The 24,117-nt window shown below is 45.7% G+C and overlaps 1 protein-coding gene across 5 annotated transcripts in view; it reads left to right on the top strand.

Moving 5' to 3' along the window:
• Positions 1-11,014, top strand: part of LOC133140851 (glutamate receptor ionotropic, NMDA 1-like) — a 35,670-nt gene extending 24,656 nt beyond the window's left edge. For 2 of the 5 annotated variants that reach the window (XM_061261104.1, XM_061261105.1), the window contains 4 exons: positions 77-133; positions 3,890-3,916; positions 4,975-5,085; positions 9,098-11,014. In XM_061261104.1, coding sequence (XP_061117088.1) covers positions 77-133; positions 3,890-3,916; positions 4,975-5,085; positions 9,098-9,163 — 261 coding nt within the window. In that variant the 3' untranslated portion in view covers positions 9,164-11,014. The remainder of the gene's footprint in view (positions 1-76; positions 134-3,889; positions 3,917-4,974; positions 5,086-9,097) is intronic. The other 3 variants (XM_061261106.1, XM_061261108.1, XM_061261103.1) reach the window with 2 other exon arrangements.
• Positions 11,015-24,117: the final 13,103 nt, after the last annotated feature.

Genomic DNA, 24,117 nt, shown 5'->3' on the forward strand with positions numbered 1-24,117 from the left:
AGCCGACCAGGCCCTTACAGTGATGTCCTGTCCTGCAGTTCAAACCAGACTCCTGTCTCTTGTCTGTCCCCCACAGGACAGTAAGGATGCACAGGGGAGTCAAGGTGTGGGCCAGCCCGGGACCCCCAGATTAGTACGTAAAGTAATCAGTCTGAATCAACCATCCTTCTGCCATGTCATCCGCTCTGTCAGAGTTGAAGTTGCCAAGAGCAAAGCTGAGCCCGAAACAAGAAGCATCAAACACAAAACTACCATTCCAGTTCATGGCATCGCTCTCCTATGTCAGTAAATATAAGGGGAAGGGAGAGCTAGCCACTCAGTGCCTTTCCCTGGTGTGTTGAGGAGTTCCCTGCAGCAAAGCACCCTGGGTAATAACGGATATCAGCGATGGGGTACTTATTTCATTGTGGCAGAGTGGGTGTCGATTGATGGAGCAGGTCCTTCACCCGCCATCCCACTGTCCAGTTCAGCCTGGGGAGACTTCTTATCATATTTCATAATGTGGTTCATACACAGCACATCGCTCACAGTGGCAATATAAGCCATATTGTTCTTGCAGCACCGTATATGTCCCCTAGCCCTGCTGACTAAAGACTTGTCAGCCCCTTTTCACATTTGTCTTGCCCTGTAACAATGTAGAGGACAGGAACCCTGCCAAAAACCCCCCTTAGGAGCAGGAGATTTAAGGGGGCCACGTCTCTAAAGGTCAGTGCTGACTCCGGGGGCCCCAGGGGGCCCTGTCTAAGGGTCATGCTGCCCAGCGGTGGGTGCAGTGAGGCTCTGATGTTGCCGTGGAGACGGCCACTCGCATGCTGGGACCGCGCTCTCTAATGAAAGCGCAGAAAAAAATAGCGCTCTGTCAGCGGGATCGTGGTCACTTGTCCGGCTAGCGGCTGAGTGGCGCCCGCGTAGCGCTGTCCATGGTTTTCCTTTCATGCCTTCTGTACCCGCAGACAGAGGGCCCGCAGACTGGGACGGGAACAGAACGCGCGGGCACGTTAATATTGTTGTCTTTCAGAGTAGGCTTCTTCCCAATACAATCTGCACCAGCAGAATGAGGCACTGTATCCAGCTGGGAAAATTTGTTCTGTCGGGAACCAATTTATCAATCAAGGCAATTAGATTTCATTTATGTGACGCATTTTTGTAAAAATGCGCTTCATAGAATACCATGGCCTAAATCCCCGCAAAGAAATCCAAAGGTAACAGTGGCAAGGAAAAGAAAGGAGCAAGATGCATTCTAGGTAAGGCCTACATTACATAAAGAATATATACAGTGTGCTTCATAAGTCTTTGGACAAATGTGTGGTTATTTGCGTTACTGTCACCTTTTAGTCAGCTTCGAACAGTCTGACCATTCTCCTCTGACCTCTCTCATTAACAACATTCTGCCCACAGAACTGCTTTTCACTGGATATTTTTTGTTCTCTGCAAACTCTAGAGACTGTTCAAATCCCAGGAAATCAGCTATCTGGCACCAACAACCATTTCACAGTCGAAGTCACTTAGATTACACATCTTCCCGATTCTGACATTTGGTCAGAGAAACACCTGAACCTCTTAACCACGTCTGCATGCTTTTATGCATTTAGTTGCTGCCAGTGGCTGATTAAGCATTTGCATTAACAAACTGGTGTACAGGTCTACCTAATAGTACACTTCAATGTAATATTTTTCATTACAAATCAAAAATTGTGTAGTACAGAGCCAAATCAAGAAAAAATATATATATGCCTTTGTCCCAAGACAAATGGAGCTCACTCTATATATGGAAGCATGAGGTACACATGATATATGCTAAATTGGGGCTTGCTGGCGTGGCACACACTGAAATAAGCATGGAAGGCGATTCTATGGGTCAGAATAGCCACAGCAACCAGGCTATTCAGGCTACTCAACCTTCACATAGTCAAACGGTAGTTTCTACTGTCATCTTACCGGCCTGGTGTTCACTACTCTACTGCTCAAGCGTGTGGGTTTATGCTAATGTTCGTGTGTGCATCGCTCACATACGTGCCTTTTGTTTTGACACGGATGACTGTAGAGGCAGCGATCCTCTGAGTAACCCGCCCACGCGGGTCTGCCATGTCATCCCGCCCGCAGACGCACGTGCGTCGCCGTTTCGTGTGGGAGTGTGGGGCGGGCAGGTTGGCGGCCTTTGCTCGCACTGATGCGGGACAGGTGCTGTGCAACACTGACTGAGGGGTTATTCAGGGCACCGCTGCTTGATGGAGATGTACTGACAAACAGATGAGATGGGACAGGATGCAAGGAACGTCTTAGGTCATCTTAGAGACAGAACTTGAAAGAAAGCCCTCTCCAGATCTCGCTGTGACTCTACACGTGACATGGGAACTGGCTCGAAATGTGACGCAAAAAACTCTTCAAAAACTGTCCAAATGATTGGTGGTGGCAGTAAACAAAATCTGACAAACTATTGCAGCAACAGCTTGGCTCAGTGAGTGATGTCATAAGACAGTTGGCCACCGTGTTGATGACTAAAAATGCTGGGGCTGTCCCAATATGCACACTTGATCACACTCGCATGCTTGGGCACTTGGTGTACATGTTCATATATTTAGCGTATATCTAGAAGTGTGTCCCATTTGTTCAATAATCAAAAGTGCAGTGTGCTTGATGAGCACATTATCCAGACTTACGCCAAGTGAGGGTCTTGGTGTAAGTCTGGATAAGACTTGCACCACGTTAGTGACATTTAATGATGACACCAGTCACATGGTTACCAGCTTGATGTTGTTAATGTGAATATAACGTTAGCAAGCTTGGTAGCAAATTTCTAGTGCTTTTCACAGCTAATGTAGCTATTTAAAGTTGTGTGTGAGGACAATAAATTTGTTGTACGTCGCTCTGGATAAGAGCGTCTGCCAAATGCCATTAATGTAAAATAATTTGAAATTGGGACAACAAATCAAAATCACTGAGCAAATACATGTTTGCGCACTATATGCAAATTTACCACCAAAGTGTATAAGCACCCTGCCAAGTGTGGAGAAATTGGACAGCCCCACTGTTAATTTAGTTTCAGTCAGTGCCAGCGATCGTAGTTTAATTTGATGTCTCGGAGAGAACTGATGCTCGCCGATGCCATCCACAATCATCAGGGCAGGCCTGCCCCACCTTTTCTCCCACTTCATGTGTGTCAAGAAATGGCACATTTATCCTAAAGAGAACCTGAATTATCCCCTCAAAGTTTGTTGAGGATCAGCTGGTTCTTACGGCGAAAGTCCTGATGGTTGTTGTTGTGTGTTTCGACAACAGCAAAGTTGCGCAATGGTCCTATGGTAGGAGTGGAGGATAAGCTGGGATTACAGGTCATATAAGGCACCCAGTCACGTGATCTGACCGAAGAGGCTGTCCCGAGACAGCACCCGATTTTTCTCACCATGCCATCCATCACGAGTCACCGTTCAGTTTGCTGTTCTGCATGACCTCTGGTCAAATTCGCACCACACCGCCCCCAATTACCTGCACCCCCGTCCTGCCAGTCTAACCCCGTTTCCCTGAGCGTGTGGGGTGAATTTACATTATACCCAGCTCAAGGTATAATGGCAAGAACTTTCTATTGAGTTGTTGATTTATTATTGATTGGTTGTCATTTTCACCATCAGTGCATTTCTAGTGGGTATTCCCCTCTCAAGCCCCCCCCCCCACACAATGAAGTACCTATCTGCTTGGCTTTTTTTGTTCTTAATTTTGCGCGTCCTCCCCCCCCCCCCCTCCCCCCTCCCTTTATTTACTTTGGTTTGCTTTTGCGCTTGCGTATGGCTTGCCATTTGGAGTGACACCACCCTTTAAGCAGAATGTGAATATTTATCTTGATAGTTATATTTATTTATTTGTTGTTTTCCCTTTCCTTCCCTCAATGCAGCCCTCTTCCTCTGTAGAGAATCAGGATGTAAGGATCCCAACAACAAGCTTTGTGTCCAGACAGCCTGTAGTCTTTGGCTTCTCCTCAGTGCCTTTTAGTGGCCAGAGGGTCACCATGACAACAGGGGTGGGCGGTAATTGGGGAATGGTTGGTGGGGTGGGGTGGGGTGGGGTTGGGGGGGCACACCAGTAGCCCCATATTTTGCCATTTAAACTTTAACTTAATAAAGGGGAATAAAATGTCGAGGGATTACATTTCCGGCTGTATCAATACTGAAGCCAGTCAGCCTGCCAAATGGTGTTACCCTGCAGAAAGTTCTGTATTTTTGCAATAATTGTGCATGTGCATGTCTGAAACCAAAGGGATTAGATACTGCACACTGTTGAAAGATGGTAAGATCAGTTGTTCTGCATGCAACTCAAGTTCTGCAACTAGTACCTATGTTGTAGATGTGAGGAACATGGACATAAGCCTTTTGGCGTAGCTGTGGTGGAGTGCATAGAGTTCTGGGAGTGTGAGTGTTTATGAGTGTGTGTGAGTGTGAGTGTCGGAGGAGGGCACGGGTAGATTTCCCACCTTAAGCAACTCCATTTTGCTCAGACAATCAGGACGGACGTAGACGTGCTCCTGAAATGTGAGTGCGAGGGTGAGGTTCTCCCGTCTCGCCCGGCCTCACAACCCCCAAAACTGTGGAGCGTTAGAACGAAAGGGGCCGGCAGTTCCTCATCGTTCCCTGAGCAATAATGCAGAGACAAACGTCCACACACTGAGTTTTCATCTGTGGAGCTCTGCCCTGCAGCTGGGGGAGAGCACGAGAACATGAAGATGTGAACAGGCCGTTAAACTGGTCCAGTTCTGACTGACCTACTGCCTTTGGGTAAGACACTGCTTCAAGCCTTGTCTTCTACTACAAGGCTGTTACATTCATTAAGAAAGACTGTTTCATGAAGGACATCCAATCACGATCAGAGACAGGGTGTAGCAGGGTGGGAAGGGGCGGGGAATTAAGGGAGGGAGTGAGAGTTAAACCAATCGCACTCCTCCACAGAACGTAAATAATTCTTCTACATATATATTTATTTTAGGATAGGAAAAGTGGTAGAGCAGAACCCGACCCCAAAAAGAAAGCTTCTTTTAGGTCCATCAGTGCCTCCCTGGCCTCCAGCATCAAGAGACGTAGGTCCTCCAAAGACACGGTAAGGACACCCAAGAAATGACACCCTCCCTGTTACTTTCTCTCTCTTTCCATCTTGCTCTCTCACTCTCTTTCCCTCTCTTTCACTCTCTCTCCTCCTTTTTCCCCTCTCTTCCGCCATTCCATCTCGACTCGCGAATAACCCGCCCCATCCCAGAGTTTCTTCACCCTCACACCTGGAGTTAATTCCATGGCCACGTGTCTGTCAGTCAGCCATTGTACACTCCCATCCAGACATGTTTTGGGGAAGACCGTCAGGGCGTCAGGCGGCAGGTTTGGGTAGGGCGGCAGAGGTGCAGCGGCTAGGCGCGAGGCAGGGGGCAGCGGAGGTGATTGAGGTTCAGGAGGAGGAGGAGGAGGCAGGGCTGTTTGTGCTTTTGTAAAGTTTGTGCTTCTCTTTCTCCCCGTGGCTAACCTAGATGTGTGTTTTTCCCCCTTGCTATATTTTTGGTTATATATGTATTATGTGTGTGTGTGTGTGTGTGTGTGTGTGTGTTTCCGGTCCCCTTTACTGCTTGGTGTCCTATTTAACTGCAAACCCCCACCCCACCCCAATCCCGACGTCTCCCGTTCATTTTGTGCAGTGCGTGCCTACGTTGTGGATGTCTAGGCATGCGTCACAAAACGCATGGTACAGTGTGCACTGTCTGGTTCAGATGGCTAAAGACAATCAGCATGCCCAATAACACTAATCTCACCATTATTTCCCAGCAGGCTTTGCCTTACAGAACCTCCCCCCATTGGGGGGTCGTTAATGGGTACATTTTATCATCCAGATGTATTTTTTTTGCGGTGCTCCATTGAGATCGTATTGTTTTTCTCTTTTCTCAAACTCAAAATTCCAGGACATGTAAGGCAGAGGAAATGCTCACACCAGAGCATTTTTCATACAGAATGATGGGAAGATATTGACACATTTTTATTGATTTTTTTTTTTTTTTTTTTTACCATTTAGAAAAGCTTCACTCCCCCAAGAACTGATTTCCTTCAGCATTATAGGAACTTAGGATCATATAGGATCAAATCGATGTACTGGGTGTATATCGGCCACTCATTCCAAAATCTGCATGAGAATATTCACATTTCAGAAGTACACCAAGATATACCAAGTATACCAAGTGCTACAGGGCATTTTACCTCTTGGTTGTATTATTATTATTTTAAAAATTCTTTACCAAAAATTTAAAAGAGATCATGCATGCTGCTGTCTAACGATGTTTCTTTTCCAGGTAATGTACCAGAGACACGGCTTTGATGAACAAAATTCCTCAGGGTGTATCTCATTTCTTTCCATTCGAGGACAAAAAAAAAAGCCCATCTGAAATGTCCAACTTCCACAGAAAGTGCATTCTTTTGAGTGTTTAAAGTAGAATCCAGCCCCGCCCTCCCGGGCTGTTCTGCATTTCTCTGCCACAACCTCCCGGGAAGCGTAGTTGGGAATACGATGATCAACTGCGCAGTCAGTCCCCTGGAAGAAAATGGCGGACAGACAAGGAGTTAGATTTTATGAGCCCTGTCTCTGTCTCAGGCCATACTGCCCAGGACACTCAGGTGAACTGAGAGAGGATGATAGACAAATCTATGGACAGGAGAAGGCAGGGTTTGAGAATCTCAAAGATTGCAGGTTTAGCAGACTTCGGGAGAAATGTAGGTGGTCATAAAACCTCCTTTAAAAAAAAACAAAGAGGAAAGTAACGCCCATCTTCAGCCGTGACCATTGTTTTATTTTATATCAGTGTTTTTTTTATAAATGGATTTCAATGGATTTTGAGTGTTGGTGTCCCCACCACATGCCACACTGCTTCGCTCTTTTCTGCCAGCATGACTCGTGGGTTGTTGTAGAGTAGACCTTCTCTCTCTTTCTCTCTTTCTTCTGCTGTTCACCTGTCTTTCAGCAGGGGGCGCTGTGGGCTATGATTCGGAATGCTAACTGAGAACAGTCTCATTTCTGTGGAGGTTTCATTCGGGATAAAAGTACTCTGCTGATGCACCCGCCTGTCTGAGAGCTCTTCCTGAGGAACCGATGCCCAAAACGAGGGCGTGCGATCATTAACCGATGAAAACTTGAGTTGTACAACGCGTTGTACGATTGAAGTTTCAGCCGTGCGTTATATCCAAATCTCAAACGACTCGGTGACTGACAGGTGCATCATGGTTGCTTTTAGAGGTAAATATGTCAAGTGGGTGGCATTTATGTTCCACATAACAATTTTACAAAAATACTGACCCCTTAAATCCCAGATGAACCATCTGCCAGTTTAAGGGATGATGTGAACTTTGAAAAAAAAAAAAAAAAAGATTCTGCAAAGAAATCACATATTACATTTTTGTGAAGTAAATTTGATGAGATGCAGGCTTTAGAGAATGATTTATGTTCATTAATTACTGCATTCAATGTACTTTATGGTATCAATTTATTTTTATCTTTTTTTATCAGATTTCTTTTAGTCATTATTATCTTTCCTTTGGAACTGTGTTTGCAATATCGCCATTATATTAGTGCACCAGATACAGAGTGTTTCTGTCTCAACATTGAACAAAAGGAAGGGCTGGATAAATCTCAAACCAACATTAACACCAGCACAGCGCTTATTTACACTGCAGACACTTCAAACCTGAATAACTTTTTGAAGACAGTCTCAGTTTAGACAGCTGTACACTCCAGCGCAAACACCGTATACCCGAACCCCCGTACACTCTCAAACCTTTACTCCTTAACCCAAACCATAAATGCAACAAAACCTCTTTTTTTCATTCAGAACAAGCGACTAGAATTTTTATTTTCTCGTAGAGCTCCTCATCTAGGACATCCACCCCAGTGTCTGCCAGGGAAGGGGGATTAGCATTAGCCTCCTCCTGTGCTACTGAATACAGTCTCTGCTTGTTTTCACCTGGGTGCAACCGCAACTAGGCAACGTACAAGCAGCTTTCATACAGGCGCCACATTGCTAGTCAGTGGAATCAGTGAAGGGAAATGAGCTTCAGAAAACAACCCCAGCTGGCTAGCCCTCCTTTGGGGAGGCAGCCAATTACACCATACACTAGCCGACAAACAGTGAAGCAACATTCAGTGTTCAGCTCTGCCCCTTTTATGGCTGTGCTGCCAAGCAACTTTTGAAACTTATGTTGGACACATTATGTTTAATGTCCATATTTAATTTATGTTATGGTACAGTTATGAACTAAGCACCTGCCATCACCCAAAGGACTTCACAAAAAAACCCTGAATTTCTGTGCTTTATGCCTGACCAATACTCGAATGGTAAAGGCATGCACCGCGGCAAACCATTTCATAATGCTGGGATATTGTTCTCATTGTAAAATCTGGTAAACGGCATGAAGAAACTGTTCATGGCATACTATTAGAATAGTTTTGCCATGGCAGGTTCCAAGGTTTCAGGTGAAATACAGAATTGATCAACCCTGATATGGGGTGCAAATGAACGCAAACATTGAGCCTTCTGATCCATTTCAGGTTTTGCATGGTGCCACTGGCAAGAAATTGATGACCGGCACAGGAACAACAACATATATATATACGTTTCTAGTACAGAACCCATGACTTCCTCAAAAATCCAATCTTGGCAAACAAACTGCATGATGTGCACAGTATGCTCATTCAAGTACATGACAAAACCTGAAATGACTCTGTGGCCGCACAAGGTATTCTCTGTTTCCATCCCCTCTCTGTTTTTAAACTGGTGGTGCAGCCAATTCTAATCTGGGGCAGTTAAATTCACTTATGACCTTCCTCATCTAATTGATGAGTGTGCTGAGCTGTAGTCTGGAGGAACTCTGCAGTGCCCGCTGTCTGTCCAAACTACCATTCCGAATCAGAGGCAAACTCGCACTGCCTTTCCAGAGTTTGGGGGGTTGGGGGAGGGGGGGGGGGGGGTGGAGGGATTGTGGGTCACCAGTTTCTGAAGTCCTGAGATCTAACACATAGTGGGGTGGGGGGGAGAGGTTGGATGAGAATGATTTTTTTTTTTTGTCTGTTTGTCCTTTTTCTGCAGCCGTACCCCACTGACATCACAGGCCAACTGAACTTATCTGACCCTTCTGTCAGTACTGTTGTGTGAAGAGAGACAGAGAAAGTGTGTGTTTGGGGGGGGGGTCCTGAGGTTGGGACAGAGCCACTGATCCATTTGCTGCTGATTCATCTGAGCCACAGTCCATTTGGAGTTGTAGTCGCGTGGACCTCCGGCAGGACCACAGCCGGACCTCACTGGACCAGAACATCACTGAAAATGCTGAGCCTTCACCCGTCCCAGACGAACCGGTACCGGAACACTGCTACACCCTCCTGCCGTCCTTCCCCACTGAAGGTCCAGACCAGCAAACCCTACGGCCTTTTCACTCACGCACGTCTTTAAAACTCTCCGCAGATGTCAAAAACGTCAGACAGACCACGTGCACATGTCCGCACATCTGGCCAAGCGTGGCCAGGGACTTTTTGGTCCTCCTTCGCGTTTATGGGGACCTGACGAAGTCAATGAGCCGAAAAACATAACATGTTCAATCAAAAAATGGGGGACAGTTCACTGCTATTTATGAACAAAACATACTATTTATTTGGGACCCTGTGTATCATTAATGTGAACTATATTACTTGTTGTATATGTCCTACTACCTCCGCATATTTCAGCATATTTTAGATATGTAGCCTATTTGATACACTATTATGGTAAAGTATTTTAAACATGTGACATGTGTTAATTTGGACCGGTTTTGGTGAAAAATAATTAAGACTATGAGTTTGTGCAATATATGTCATTTGTATAAGAAACTATGGTGGTAGTGGTAGCGTGCAGCACTGTAAGTGCTCCGTAGTGGCAAATCGAAGTTTAGACGACTCTGCTACGTCCATTTTTGGCTCTGCTGCTCCATTGTGGCTCTGCTGCTGCTCCTGCATTATTTTATCAAAGTTCACGTTTCCCAAGTCCGCCACAGCGCTTCGAAGTTCGTCCAGCTGCACAAACATTCTCAGCTTGGGGCTTACGGAACAAACGGCTAACAGATTTTATTTGTTGGTGAGCGTTTGCAGCTGAACGCAAGCGACTGGATTCTCCGATAAAATGCTGCTGTAGTCAGAGTAGATCTGAAGTGTCTGTTCAAGCATGCATGTTCATTTGTGTATGTGTGTATGTACATATATGCATACATATACGCACACACTTGTGCTTGAAAAAATAATTCAGAACCACCTTGGAAACAGCAGTATTGGTTTAAATTGTGTGTATATATATAAATATATACATATGCACACCTGGCCAAGTAATTTGCATCTTTCTAAATATTTGCATATTTGCCATGGAGACCAAAGTCAGTGTTCCAAGAGGATGTGGATAATCACTCTAAATACATTAGAGATGCCACTAGATCTTATATTTCAGCCAGTGTTCACCTTACCGTTTACTGAACCACAAGCTAAAGGCCCGTCCTACAATAGCTGCTAAACCGTAGTCTGTGCACAGAGGAAGTGGGCATGTTTTACCCATCCTCATATTTCAACATTTACAACTTTACCTTTCTTATGTAGCCAATTAACCTTCAGTATGGAAATAATATGAATCTGTGACTTCTAATGGAATCTGCCTATATAGCTTATACACGTGTGCAGTGACTGTGAGTGTTATCTCCTTTCTCACCTTCTTTCTTTTTCAAGATAGCTTCAAATTCTGAGGGGCATCAAATGGTCACTTTTTCTATCCAACCAGCACTAGGTCTTTCACATAAAACCCCATTCAGGGGTGTTTCCTTAGTCAGAGCTACTACATGAAAGTTCCCAGGTGAATTCTACACTCAAAGCAGGCCATTTTGCTGGCCGTGGAGTTCAGAAATCTCAATGCCAACATATACTGTCCGCTGTACTTGGACAGCACCATGTAGAAATAAAAACACTGTACGGCACTTTTGTCTTAAACAATCAATATGAGGGCTTTGCCATTTCTTGAATAGAAATGAAGAATGTGGAAAACATACATTTGCGTGTTTACTGTTCTGAAATTAGATCCAAATTATGTTTTGTCTTTTTTCAAGTTTAAAAAACCCCATTTACTGATTATTGATTACTTTCAATGATAGATAACATTGTGTTTATCGGTACAGAAGTTTAGTAGATTTCAGTGTGTCTTCTCTGTATTGGAGGACCATAAGCTGAACCGAACAGTAATATTTCTTCATGTAAAGCTGAAACAAACTGTGAAATGCAAACATCATTACCATACATTTGTGATGCTTATCTTCCATCAAAGGGACTGCAGTGGTTGCTTTCGTGAACACCACCATGTAAATATGACTCATGGATATTCATTGGTATTTGAATGAGCAGTTATTTATTTAAATAAGAATAATATGCTGGTTTATCTAAGGTGATTTGTTGTACACAATGCATTTGAAGCACACAGGTTCTGGCAGCTAATTTAGCTCCTGCCAGTGTGTTTTTTTGTGAGTGGTGCAAATCTGGGATAATTGTTTTTGTGGGTTGTTGAGTAAGATTGTGTGGGGTGCTTGTGAAAAGTACACTGATATTGCTAAACTGGTTTGAAGGTTGCTGTAGGTAAAGTTTGACACTGTTGGCACTGTTGGGGGGGGGGGGGGGGGGGGGGGGGGGGTTATATTGATGGGTACATTATTTTGTCTGTTTCTCTCTTTCAGGGCTATTGATAGGTTACATGAGTTTTGTTAAGACACAACCTAATTTGTGCCACAGTTTTATAATTCTGAACGTCATTCCTATCTTGTGTCAAGGATTAGAAAGTAACAGTAATAAACAGTAATTTTTAAACAGTAATAATAATGACAACAGTAATAATTATAATAATAATAACAATGCTACGTATTGTGTGTACATGAAAAAGTAAATTGTACTCTGTGCCAATTAAAATGTCTTACCCATAGATCAAATGCAAAGGACCTAAGAATTTTTCATAACGCATAGATAGATAGCATGTGGAGTTCAATTGGTGTCTAGTGTCAGGCTGGACACACAATGTAACAGTTAAGAGTTGGACTAATATCCAGGAGGTTGTGTGTTTTTATGTGGAGTATACCCTGGATTTACACCTGAATTGCTCCTTACAATTACAGCGTTGTGTGTTCACTACCGTGAAATGTAAGCTATGTAACTTGCCCCTGAAATGGGCATCTGCCAAGCAAATAAATAACATGATGTGACGTAGATCAATCATATTTACTGTCAGTCCTCTGAATTCAGCTGCACAACACCACACTGGGGGCGGCATGGATGGTGCAGTGGGTAGCACTGCCGCCTCACAGCAAGGAGGTCCTGGGTTTGGGTTTTAAAAAAATACAATAAAAAATAAAATAAATAAATAAATAAATAAATAAAAAATAAAAATTAAATTAAAAAGGAGGTCCTGGGTTTGAATTCCTCCAGGTACTCCGGTTTCCTCCCACAGTCCAAAGACATGCAATTAGGTTGATTGGAGAGGGTATGAGTGGGTATGAGTGTGTGTGTGAATGGTGTGTGTGCCCTGCGATGGACTGGCGACCAGGGTACACCATGGAGTCCAGGGTGTATTCCTGCCTTTCGCCCAATGTATGCTGGGATAGGCTCCAGCCCCCCCCGCAACCCTGTTTAGGATAAGCGGGTTAAGATAATGGATGGATGGATGGAACACCACACCGTGCCTTGTGTGATGGGTCTCTGAGTGTTCATCTTCCCCTCCATGGGTGGAGCTACAATGAGCTGGCTCACTCACTTGGTTTACCAATAAAAACGATTTGCTCCACAGCAAAATACCATGATTGGTCCATCAGTGAAGAACTTTGATAGCTGGGTTCTAATGATGCATCACTCTCTCATCACTGTGTGTATCTAAAGGCAGTAATGTTGAGATAAATTACTGGTATTTAAAAGCTGTCAGTCTTACTGTTTTTAGATGGATCCTTATTCCAAAATCATTAGGACTTCATAATATAATATTGTAACTCAAAGATTAGCTCAGCAAATGTATTTAAGTTATTGTTATTAATAATAGTGAATTAATCTGGAGCAATCACAATCAAAGAAGACAGGGAATACAGATTAAACGAAATGAATGAATTTTAAAAAAAGCATTGCCTGCTTACAGATTCATATATCATTGCTATAACCACGGTTCAGTTAACTGAACACGCAGTTTGACTTTGGAGTCACTGATTTAAGCCATCCCTCAGTTAATACAAACAGCCCAGTATTGTACAAAAATGCTTGTGCGCATGCAGCGCCAGTAAAATTGACTCTAGATACTGTACATTGAGCAGTTGTGTTTTTGTCTTTTATGTGTCATTTATGAAAAAACGCAAACCCTAAAAAGTAAGCTGTGTCAGATCATGCTGTGGTTTTTAACATGTTAATTAAACCATTAAGCATACTCTCCCCACATTCATAAAGATGAAAATAATGCCGTTTTTGTTTGATGCGAAGTGTGTCCTTTGCATAATACATAATCACAGTCCACTAAACATAAGCACCAGTGATTTGAACATACAGTGCTCTGAGAAATGATTTGCCCCGTTCCATATTTCCTCAATTATTGCATATATAATTTCATATCAGTTGAGCAATTTTAGCCCACGCTTCTTTGTAGAGCTGATTTAATTCAGACAAATTGGTTGTTTTTGGAGCATAAGCTTGATTTCGGTTGTGCCATAGCATCAACAACTATGTAATGATCTGAAACCAGTCAGTGTGACAAATATACAGGATTACAAGAAATCGGGAAGGGGAAAAAACCTCCACAGCACTGCAAATAATGCTAGTCTCCAAAAGAGCAGTAACTGCCAATAGGGGGCTGGGTATGAACTTTCGTACTTAGAGGATAAAAAAAATGAAAGTGCCTAAAATATCAACTGAATAAGATAAGCTTAAAGGGATAATAACCTCCCCTCCGAGGAATTGCCACCTTAACGTGGTGGAGGGGTTTGTGTGTCCCGGTGATCCTGGGAGCTAGGTTGTCGGGGGCACTGTTAGCCCCCAGTAGGGTCTCCCAAGGCAAATTGGTCCCGGGGGAGGGGCCGGACTAAGAGCGATTCAAAGACTCCCATGATACGGCCACACAAAGACCCCCTGCTGGAGCCAGACCCGGGAGGGGAGCTCGTCGGCGAGCGTCTGGTGGCCGGGCCTTATCCCATGGGGCCCGGCCGGGCACAGCCCGAACTGGTCACGTGGGGTCGCCGCCCTGTGGGCTCACCACCTGCAGGGGTCGGCATCGGAGTCGGGTGCTTTGCCCAACGGGCAGTAGGCAAAGGCGGGGATCCGGGCGTGCTGATCCTCGGCGTCGCAGACTGGTTCTGGGGACGTGGAACGTCACCTCTCTGGTGGGGAAGGAACCGGAGCTAGTGCGGGAGGCGGAGCGGTACCAACTAGATATAGTTGGGCTCACCTCCACGCACAGTACTGGTTCCGGAACCAAACTCCTGGAGAGGGGCTGGACTCTGTTCTTTTCTGGAGTTGCTCAAGGTGAGAGGCGCCGGGCGGGTGTGGGGATACTCACAAGCCACCGGCTGAGCTCCACTGTGTTGGAGTTCCACCCGGGGAACGAGAGGGTCGCCTCTCTGCGACTACGTGTCGCTGGGGGGAAGGCTCTGACTGTCATTTGTGCTTATGCACCAAATGGCAGTTCAGAGTATCCGGCCTTCTTGGAGTCACTGGGCGGCATCCTGGAAAGGGTGCCACCCGGAGACTCCATAGTTCTGCTGGGCGACTTCAACGCTCACGTGGGCAATGACGGAGAAACCTGGAGGGGGGTGATTGGGAGGAACTGCCTGCCTGATCTGAACCCAAGCGGTGTTTTGTTATTGGACTTCTGTGCTGGTCATGGATTGTCGATAACAAACACCATGTTCGAGCATAGGGTAGCTCATAAGTGTACTTGGTACCAGAGCACCTTAGGCCAAAGATCGATGATCGACTTTGTGGTCGTATCATCAGACCTGCGGCCGTATGTCTTGGACACTCGGGTGAAGAGAGGAGCAGAGCTGTCAACTGAACACCACCTGGTGGTGAGTTGGATCAAGTGGCCGGGGAGGCTGCCGGACAGACCCGGTAAACCCAAACGTGTAGTGAGGGTGAACTGGGAACGTCTGGCGGAGGCCCCTGTTCGCGAGGTCTTCAACTCCCACCTCCGGAAGAACTTCTCACGCATCCCGGGGGAAGCTGGGGACATGGAGTCCGAGTGGGCCATGTTCAAAGCCTCCATTGCAGAGGCGGCAAGCAGGAGCTGTGGCCAGAAGGTCATCGGTGCCTGTCGGGGCGGCAACCCAAGAACCCGCTGGTGGACACCAGCGGTGAGGGAGGCCGTCAAGCTGAAGAAGGAGGCCTTTCGGGCTTGGCTGGCCCGGGGGTCCCCTGAAGCAGCAGACAGGTACCGGGTGGCCAGAAGGGCTGCGGCTTCGGCAGTCGCTGAAGCAAAAACCCGGGTATGGGAGGAGTTCGGGGAGGCTATGGAGAAGGACTTTCGGTTGGCCTCGAGGAAGTTCTGGCAAACCATCCGACGACTCAGAAAGGGAAAGCAGGGCTTGTCTCAGGCTGTTTTCAGCAGGGGAGGAGAACTGCTGACCCGGACTGGGGATATTGTCGGGCGGTGGAAAGAGCACTTCGAGGAGCTCCTGAACCCGAACAACACGTCCTCTGTGGAAGAGGCAAAGCCTGAAGACTCGGGGGAATCTGCACCTATATCCCTGGCGGAAGTTGCTGAGGTAGTCAAAAAGCTCCTGAGTGGCAAGTCGCCGGGTGTAGATGAGATTCGCCCTGAGATGCTGAAGGCTCTGGACATTGTTGGGCTGTCTTGGCTGACACGCCTCTTCAGTGTCGCGTGGAGGTCGGGGACAGTACCTGTAGAGTGGCAGACCGGGGTAGTGGTCCCCATTTTCAAGAAGGGGGACCGGAGGGTGTGCTCCAATTACCGGGGTATCACACTCCTCAGCCTCCCTGGGAAAGCTTACTCTAGGGTACTGGAAAGGAGAAGGCTTTCGACCGTGTCCCCCGGGGAACCCTGTGGGGTGTACTGCGGGAGTATGGGGTACCAGGGCCATTGTTACGAGCCATCAGGTCCCTGTATAACCAAAGTGAGAGCTGTGTCCGCATTCTCGGCACAAAGTCAAGCACGTTTCCGGTGGGTGTTGGACTCCGCCAAGGTTGCCCCTTGTCACCGGTCCTGTTTGTGGTATTCATGGACAGGATCTCAAGGCGCAGCCGAGGTGAGGAGAGTGTCCGGTTTGGTGACCTCAGAATCGCATCTCTGCTTTTTGCGGATGATGTGGTTCTGCTGGCCTCATCAGACCGTGACCTTCAGCACGCACTGGAGCGGTTTGCAGCCGAGTGTGAAGCGGCCGGGATGAGAGTCAGCACCTCCAAGTCCGAGGCCATGGTTCTCTGCCGGAAAATGGTGGATTGCTCCCTCCGGGTTGGGAACGAGTCTTTGCCACAAGTGAAGGAGTTCAAGTATCTCGGGGTCTTGTTCACGAGTGAGGGTAGAAGGGAGCGTGAGATCGACAGGCGGATCGGTGCAGCATCAGCAGTAATGCGGGCGTTGCACCGGACCGTTGTGGTGAAGAGGGAGCTGAGCCGGAAAGCGAAGCTCTCGATTTACTGGTCGATCTACGTCCCAACCCTCACCTATGGTCACAAGCTTTGGGTAGTGACCGAAAGAACGAGATCGCGTATACAAGCGGCCGAAATGAGCTTCCTCCGTAGGGTGGCCGGGCTCAGCCTTAGAGATAGGGTGAGGAGCTCGGACATCCGGAGGGAGCTCGGAGTAGAGCCGCTGCTCCTTCGCGTCGAAAGGAGCCAATTGAGGTGGTTCGGGCATCTGATCAGGATGCCTCCCGGGCGCCTCCCTTTGGAGGTTTTCCGGGCTCGTCCAACTGGGCGGAGACCCCGAGGGAGACCCAGCGCCCACTGGAGAGATTATATATCTCTCCTGGCCAGGGAACGCCTCGGGATCCCCCAGGAGGAGCTAGAATGCGTTGCTGGGGAGAGGGACGCCTGGAATACCCGGCTTTGCCTACTGCCCCCGCGACCCGACTCCGGATAAGCGGGTGATGATGGATGGATGGATGGATGGATAATAACCTTTCTGGAGTTTGTTTAAAAATAGTATTTCAGTTTTAGTGAATGTTCATGATTTTTGTGGCGATGAAGAATATCTTTGGTATTATGAATACTTGGACTGGCAATCTGCCAGCCTTTGTGTGAAGACTGTCACGCACACAGAGCGTATAACATAACATGACATAAGGTAATGGTGAGAACAGGCCATTCAGCCCAGCAATGCTCGCCTTTTCCTACCCCTAAGTGTACCAACTGCTTAGTGTGCCTAAAAGCTGAATAGAATCTAACACCATATCAAGCCTGGTCTTGAAAACCTCAATCTGACACGTTTCTGCTATCCTGACAAGGGATGGCGATGTGCCCTGAGAGTGTGTGCATGCGGGCTTTATCAGGACATTTCAGTTCACCTTAAATTAATCTGGGTCGGGCTGACCAAGAGTTCATTCGTCTCATTTTAGGACACAGCAGAGCCAAAGGTCACTATTGGCCATTCTGTCGTGGTGGAAGAGGGCCGAAAAGGTAACTGTTGGACGCTCTCTGTGCTCAATGGTTTTTATGCTTTATGAGCTCCTAACTTATCAGCGGCCCTTCATCCTGCAGCAAGACAATGACTTAAAACACGCTGCTTATGCAGCCAAATCATTCATCAATGCAGGAAAAGCGGAAAGTAATGGACTGGCTAAGTCAGCTGTTTCTGAAGTGCTGGAACCACCCTGTCTGGCATCATCAATGAACAGTCCAATTCGCTTAGATCATGCATCTTACCCATTCCAATGTCAGACAGAAAGCCTATTCACCATGTCCGCATGCTTTATATTCTGAGTTGCAGAATTATTCTACCAAAATATAGTGGCGGGTGAATGTATACACTGGACATTACAACAAAATAATATTCACCAGCAAGTATGAATGAAGTGTAAAGTGTGAAGTCCTCTAAAATACCCAGGTCAGAAGCAGTCCCTCACCGATATAGAAGGGCAGCATAAACGGTGATCAGTTTGGGAACATGATCCTGCAACAGAAGAGGCAGCCACAGTGAGGACAGGAAACACATGGTGAGAATTCCCTGCCAATATCCTCGACATTTATAGGTCATATACAGTCAGGGCCATAAATATTTGGACGTTGACAAAGTTATTGTTATTTTAGCTGTCGATCACAAGATATTGGAATTGGAATTGGAGTTGGAATAATTAATATGTGCTCGAAGTGCAGACTTCCAGCTTTAATTTGAGGGTATTTATATTTAAATTTGGTCAATGGTGCAGGAATTACCGCCCTTTCTATGCATAGTCCCCCCAATTTTAGGGGCTCAAAAATAATTGGACAAATTAACACAATCATAGATTAAATTGTCATTTTTTTATGCTTGGTTGCGTATCCTTTGCATGCCATGACTTTCTAACGTCTCAGACTCTTGATATCTTATTTTCAGATTGTCCTACAAGAGATACTAAAACTCTTTGCATTTGAATAGATCTCTGTTGGAACTGATGGGTGGGACTAGATTCAGCTGTAAATTATGCTGATACAGTATGGAACACATGTTGGCCAAATGGCTTTAAGTCATCAAGGGTCCAGGGTATCAAATGAGCCTCAAACCATCATGCTCTTGTCATATATGGATGGATCACAAGGGTTGTTTCTCCTGAATAATTTTTCCATTGGGTTCAGTAGGATAATTCTAAAGAAGGTATGTATCTGGTTGTAGATGTTCTTGGTAATATGAACATGTAGTATTTTGCATGTGTGAAATAGACATATAGCATGTGACATCTTAATCTTTTTTTCTTCCTCGAATGCTTCAAATGGAAACGCACTGCTGTCTGTAGTTGTCATTGAATAAATGTGGACCCTGACCTGGTAAACTTTCTATTTCTGTCTGGAAATTCTGACCTAGGGTTCCCTTTGTCAGGACTATTCATGACTGGCCTCCTAGCTATCCATGTATCTTCATGAAATTCATTCGTGTCAGACAATCAAACAATTTAACTGGAGAAGATTTCTCCACCAGATGAAGAAATACATTATAGGACAGGTGTTGAGGGTTTTGATGTGTAGCTGAGAATATAAGACAAATCAAAAGAAAGAGTGTAGCAAAATGATGGAGATGATGATGCTGGTAATGATGATGATTATGGTGGTGGTGGTTATTAGTAGTAGTACTAGTAGTTCCAATTCAGAATTATGGAATTTATGCAATATAAATGTAAAAAATATATATTAAAATATATTAAATAGTAAAGGAGGATTGTTCTCCTTTAAATACCCCAGCAATCTCCAGATCTGTTTATGAATCATATGCTATACTCTCAACCACCTGATTTTTTGACTGATCTGAGATCAGCCAGGCTGATTCTGTCAGCTATGGGTCAGACTGGTTTAACCTCTTTCCCCAAGATATTCAAATGCTAATTCAGGGAAATCTCTCGCTCCTTTGCTTCTGAACTGCATAGTCGCCAAATTTAGTCTGTCATTCTACAAGCTGTGTGCCCCTAGAAAAAGTAGTTTGCATAATGTGAAAGATCTCACCATATCCCATGTCTGTAATTTTGTCATTTTCAAATGTAGTCCCCACAAGCATTAACCTTCAGTTTCAACAGTTGGCTACAGTACAGTGGTGGTAAAGTTTTAACAAGCCAAAGGCAAACACTATGTGTTTAACCTGCAATACCACCAACTTATGATCGATTTTTCCCCTTTTAGTCACAAAATTTGGAATGCCCAATCATATTTATCAGTACCCATTGCTGCCAGCCATTGATTACGGAGAGTGTGGAGAAGCATGCGCTCCCTGAAAGTCCACTATCACTTCTTATCATCACATTACATAACATTCATTTGGCAGATGCTCTTTCCCAGAGGGACAATGAAAGAGTGCGTAAGTGCTTCCAAGAATGCTATATGAGCAGTGGGGCCAGAACTGGCTATTAACATTCCCAGAACCATTGAATGTAAGTGCAACTTCAATAAAGCAATAAGTGTAAGTTAAAGAACATGTATGCCAACTTCCATCCATTATCTGAACCCGCTTATACTGAACAGGGTCGCTGGAGCCTATCCCAGCATACATTGGGCGAAAGGCAGGAATACACCCTGGATGGGTCGCCAGTCCATCGCAGGGCACATACACCATTCACTCACACATTCATACCAACAGGCAATTTAGACTCTCCAATCAGCCTAACATGCATGTCTTTGGACTGTGGGAGGAAACCGGAGTACCCGGAGGAAACCCATGCAGACATGGGGAGAACATGCAAACTCCGCACAGAGAGGCCCCGGCCGACGGGGATTCGAACCCAGGACCTCCTTGCTGTGAGGCGGCAGTGCTACCCACTGCACCATCCGTGCCGCCCCATGTATGCCAACTTGAAAAACATAATACAAATTCATATACTGTATCTATAGCATCCGTGTAAAATGATAAAATATGCTATTTGTGTTATCACACTGCAGTTCACAACACACCTTACATAGACAGGAGCTGGAGGAAGACACTTCATGCGCACATCAACAGGTGGACTTGCAGGTGGCTATTGTGTAAAGAGGTGGCATCATCCCGGCTGAAGTAAACCTGCCAGTCCCTGGGCGATACAAGAGCAAATCATGCATCTCTGAAATATGCCGTTTCGAAAGCATAGTCATCTCCCATCTGCACTACTGCAACTCCCTCTGTGCTGGCCCTCCACCATCAGACCTCTGCAGTTAATACAAAATGCTGTCTCTTGTCTACAAACTCCCCTGGCTCAGCCATGTCACTCCCCTTATAATGTCCATCCACTGGCTACCAATATCAGTGCACATTAAATTCAAAACCTTGGTCCTACCTATTGGGAAGCTAAGCTAATCAAAACCTACACACCAACCTGCACTTTGGGCACCTGGTCGCTCAGCCATGTGTGCTTGCACCTCAAGGTTATCTGCTGTCTAGTCTGGCTGTGGTAGAAGGAACTTCCCACCGTTTTTAGACAGTAGAAACTGCCCATTTTCTGAGGCAGACTGAAGACCCACCTTTTTACTTTGCACCATGGCTCCACTGACCTCCAAAACAATTACTTTCTTTCTTCCAATTTCCTTTTTTGGATAGTTACAGCTGTGTAAGGGCAGGTTATCTAGTGGTACTTTCTTTGGTACGTTTTCTATGGTGTGATACTTTAACATTACATGTATTTGTTATAAATGGGCCTTCTGTGCCTTGCTGGTAATTATCTCAATTTTATATTCCTGAGCTGAACACTGATGCTCTCCATTTCTGTAAGTTGAGCAAGAGCAGAACATTGGCTTAGTGAATGTAATGTAATCACACTTTATCTTTTATCAGCATATGGCAGACAGAAAAACAAATATTTATTTCAGCATATTTCATTCTCTTTGGAATTAAAGACCATGTTCACCACTGGAAGTCTGAAAAGAAAAGACTCACACAACCACTACATAAAATAACTAATAATGTGATGTTCATCACTGGTACAAGGTGGCCTGTAGCGTAGTGATTAAGGTACATGACTGGGACCCACAAGGTCAGTGGATCGAATCCCTGGTGTAGCCACAATAAGATCTGCACAGCCGTTGGGCACTTGAGCAAGACCCTTAACCCTCCATTGCTCCAGGGGAGGATTGTCTCCAGCTTAGTCTAATCAACTGTACATCGCCCTGGATAAGAGCGTCTACCAAATGCCATTAATGCAATGTTGTCAGAATGTGATTCTGACCAATGAGACACATCACTGCACCAGAGAACCTGTGGTAATACCCAGATATACTCCCTGGTATTACCCTATTTATTCCTATGCATAAATAAATTATCCATCCATCCATCTATCCATTATCCTAACCCACTTATCCTGAACAGGGTCGCAGGGGGGCTGGAGCCTATCCCAGCATACATTGGGTGAAAGGCAGGAATACGCCCTGGACAGGTCGCCAGTCCATCGCAGGGCACAGACACCATTCACTCACACCTACGGGCAATTTTGACTCTCCAATCAGCCTAATCTGCTTGTCTTTGGACTGTGGGAGGAAACCGGAGTACCCGGAGGAAACCCACGCAGACACGGGGAGAACATGCAAACTCCGCACAGAGAGGCCCCGGCCGATGGGGATTCGAACCCAGGACCTCCTTTCTGTGAGGCGGCAGTGCTACCCACTGCACCATCCGTGCCGCCCCATGTATGCCAACTTGAAAAACATAATACAAATTCATATACTGTATCTATAGCATCCGTGTAAAATGATAAAATATGCTATTTGTGTTATCACACTGCAGTTCACAACACACCTTACACAGACAGGAGCTGGAGGAAGACACTTCATGCGCACATCAACAGGTGGACTTGCAGGTGGCTATTGTGTAAAGAGGTGGCATCATCCCGGCTGAAGTAAACCTGCCAGTCCCTGGGCGATACAAGAGCAAATCATGCATCTCTGAAATATGCCGTTTCGAAAGCATAGTCATCTCCCATCTGCACTACTGCAACTCCCTCTGTGCTGGCCCTCCACCATCAGACCTCTGCAGTTAATACAAAATGCTGTCTCTTGTCTACAAACTCCCCTGGCTCAGCCATGTCACTCCCCTTATAATGTCCATCCACTGGCTACCAATATCAGTGCACATTAAATTCAAAACCTTGGTCCTACCTATTGGGCAGCTAAGCTAATCAAAACCTACACACCAACCTGCACTTTGGGCACCTGGTCGCTCAGCCATGTGTGCTTGCACCTCAAGGTTATCTGCTGTCTAGTCTGGCTGTGGTAGAAGGAACTTCCCACCGTTTTTAGACAGTAGAAACTGCCCATTTTCCGAGGCAGACTGAAGACCCACCTTTTTACTTTGCACCATGGCTCCCCTGACCTCCAAAACAATTACTTTCTTTCTTCCAATTTCCTTTTTTGGATAGTTACAGCTGTGTAAAGGCAGGTTATCTAGTGGTACTATCTTTGGTACGTTTTCTATGGTGTGATACTTTAACATTACATGTATTTGTTATAAATGGGCCTTCTGTGCCTTGCTGGTAATTATCTCAATTTTATATTCCTGAGCTGAACACTGATGCTCTCCATTTCTGTAAGTTGAGCAAGAGCAGAACATTGGCTTAGTGAATGTAATGTAATCACACTTTATCTTTTATCAGCATATGGCAGACAGAAAAACAAATATTTATTTCAGCATATTTCATTCTCTTTGGAATTAAAGACCATGTTCACCACTGGAAGTCTGAAAAGAAAAGACTCACACAACCACTACACAAAATAACTAATAATGTGATGTTCATCACTGGTACAAGGTGGCCTGTAGCGTAGTGATTAAGGTACATGACTGGGACCCACAAGGTCAGTGGATCGAATCTCTGGTGTAGCCACAATAAGATCTGCACAGCCGTTGGGCACTTGAGCAAGACCCTTAACCCTCCATTGCTCCAGGGGAGGATTGTCTCCTGCTTAGTCTAATCAACTGTACCTCGCCCTGGATAAGAGCGTCTACCAAATGCCATTAATGCAATGTAATCAGAATGTGATTCTGACCAATGAGACACATCACTGCACCAGAGCACCTGTGGTAATACCCAGATACACTCCCTGGTATTACCCTATTTATTCCTATGCATAAATAAATTATCCATCCATCCATTATCCTAACCCACTTATCCTGAACAGGGTCGCAGGGGGGCTGGAGCCTATCCCAGGATACATTGGGCGAAAGGCAGGAATACACCCTGGACAGGTCGCCAGTCCATCGCAGGGCACACACACCATTCACTCACTCACTCACACACTCACACACTCATACCTACGGGCAATTTAGACTCTCCAATCAGCCTAACCTGCTTGTCTCTGGACTGTGGGAGGAAACCGGAGTACCCGGAGGAAACCCACACAAACACGGGCAGAACATGCAAACTCCACACAGAGAGGCCCCGGCCGACAGGGATTCGAACCCAGGACCTCCTGGCTGTGAGGCGGCAGTGCTAACCA

This window comes from Conger conger, chromosome 11, assembly GCF_963514075.1.
Source record: "Conger conger chromosome 11, fConCon1.1, whole genome shotgun sequence".
Classification (NCBI taxonomy): domain Eukaryota; kingdom Metazoa; phylum Chordata; class Actinopteri; order Anguilliformes; family Congridae; genus Conger; species Conger conger.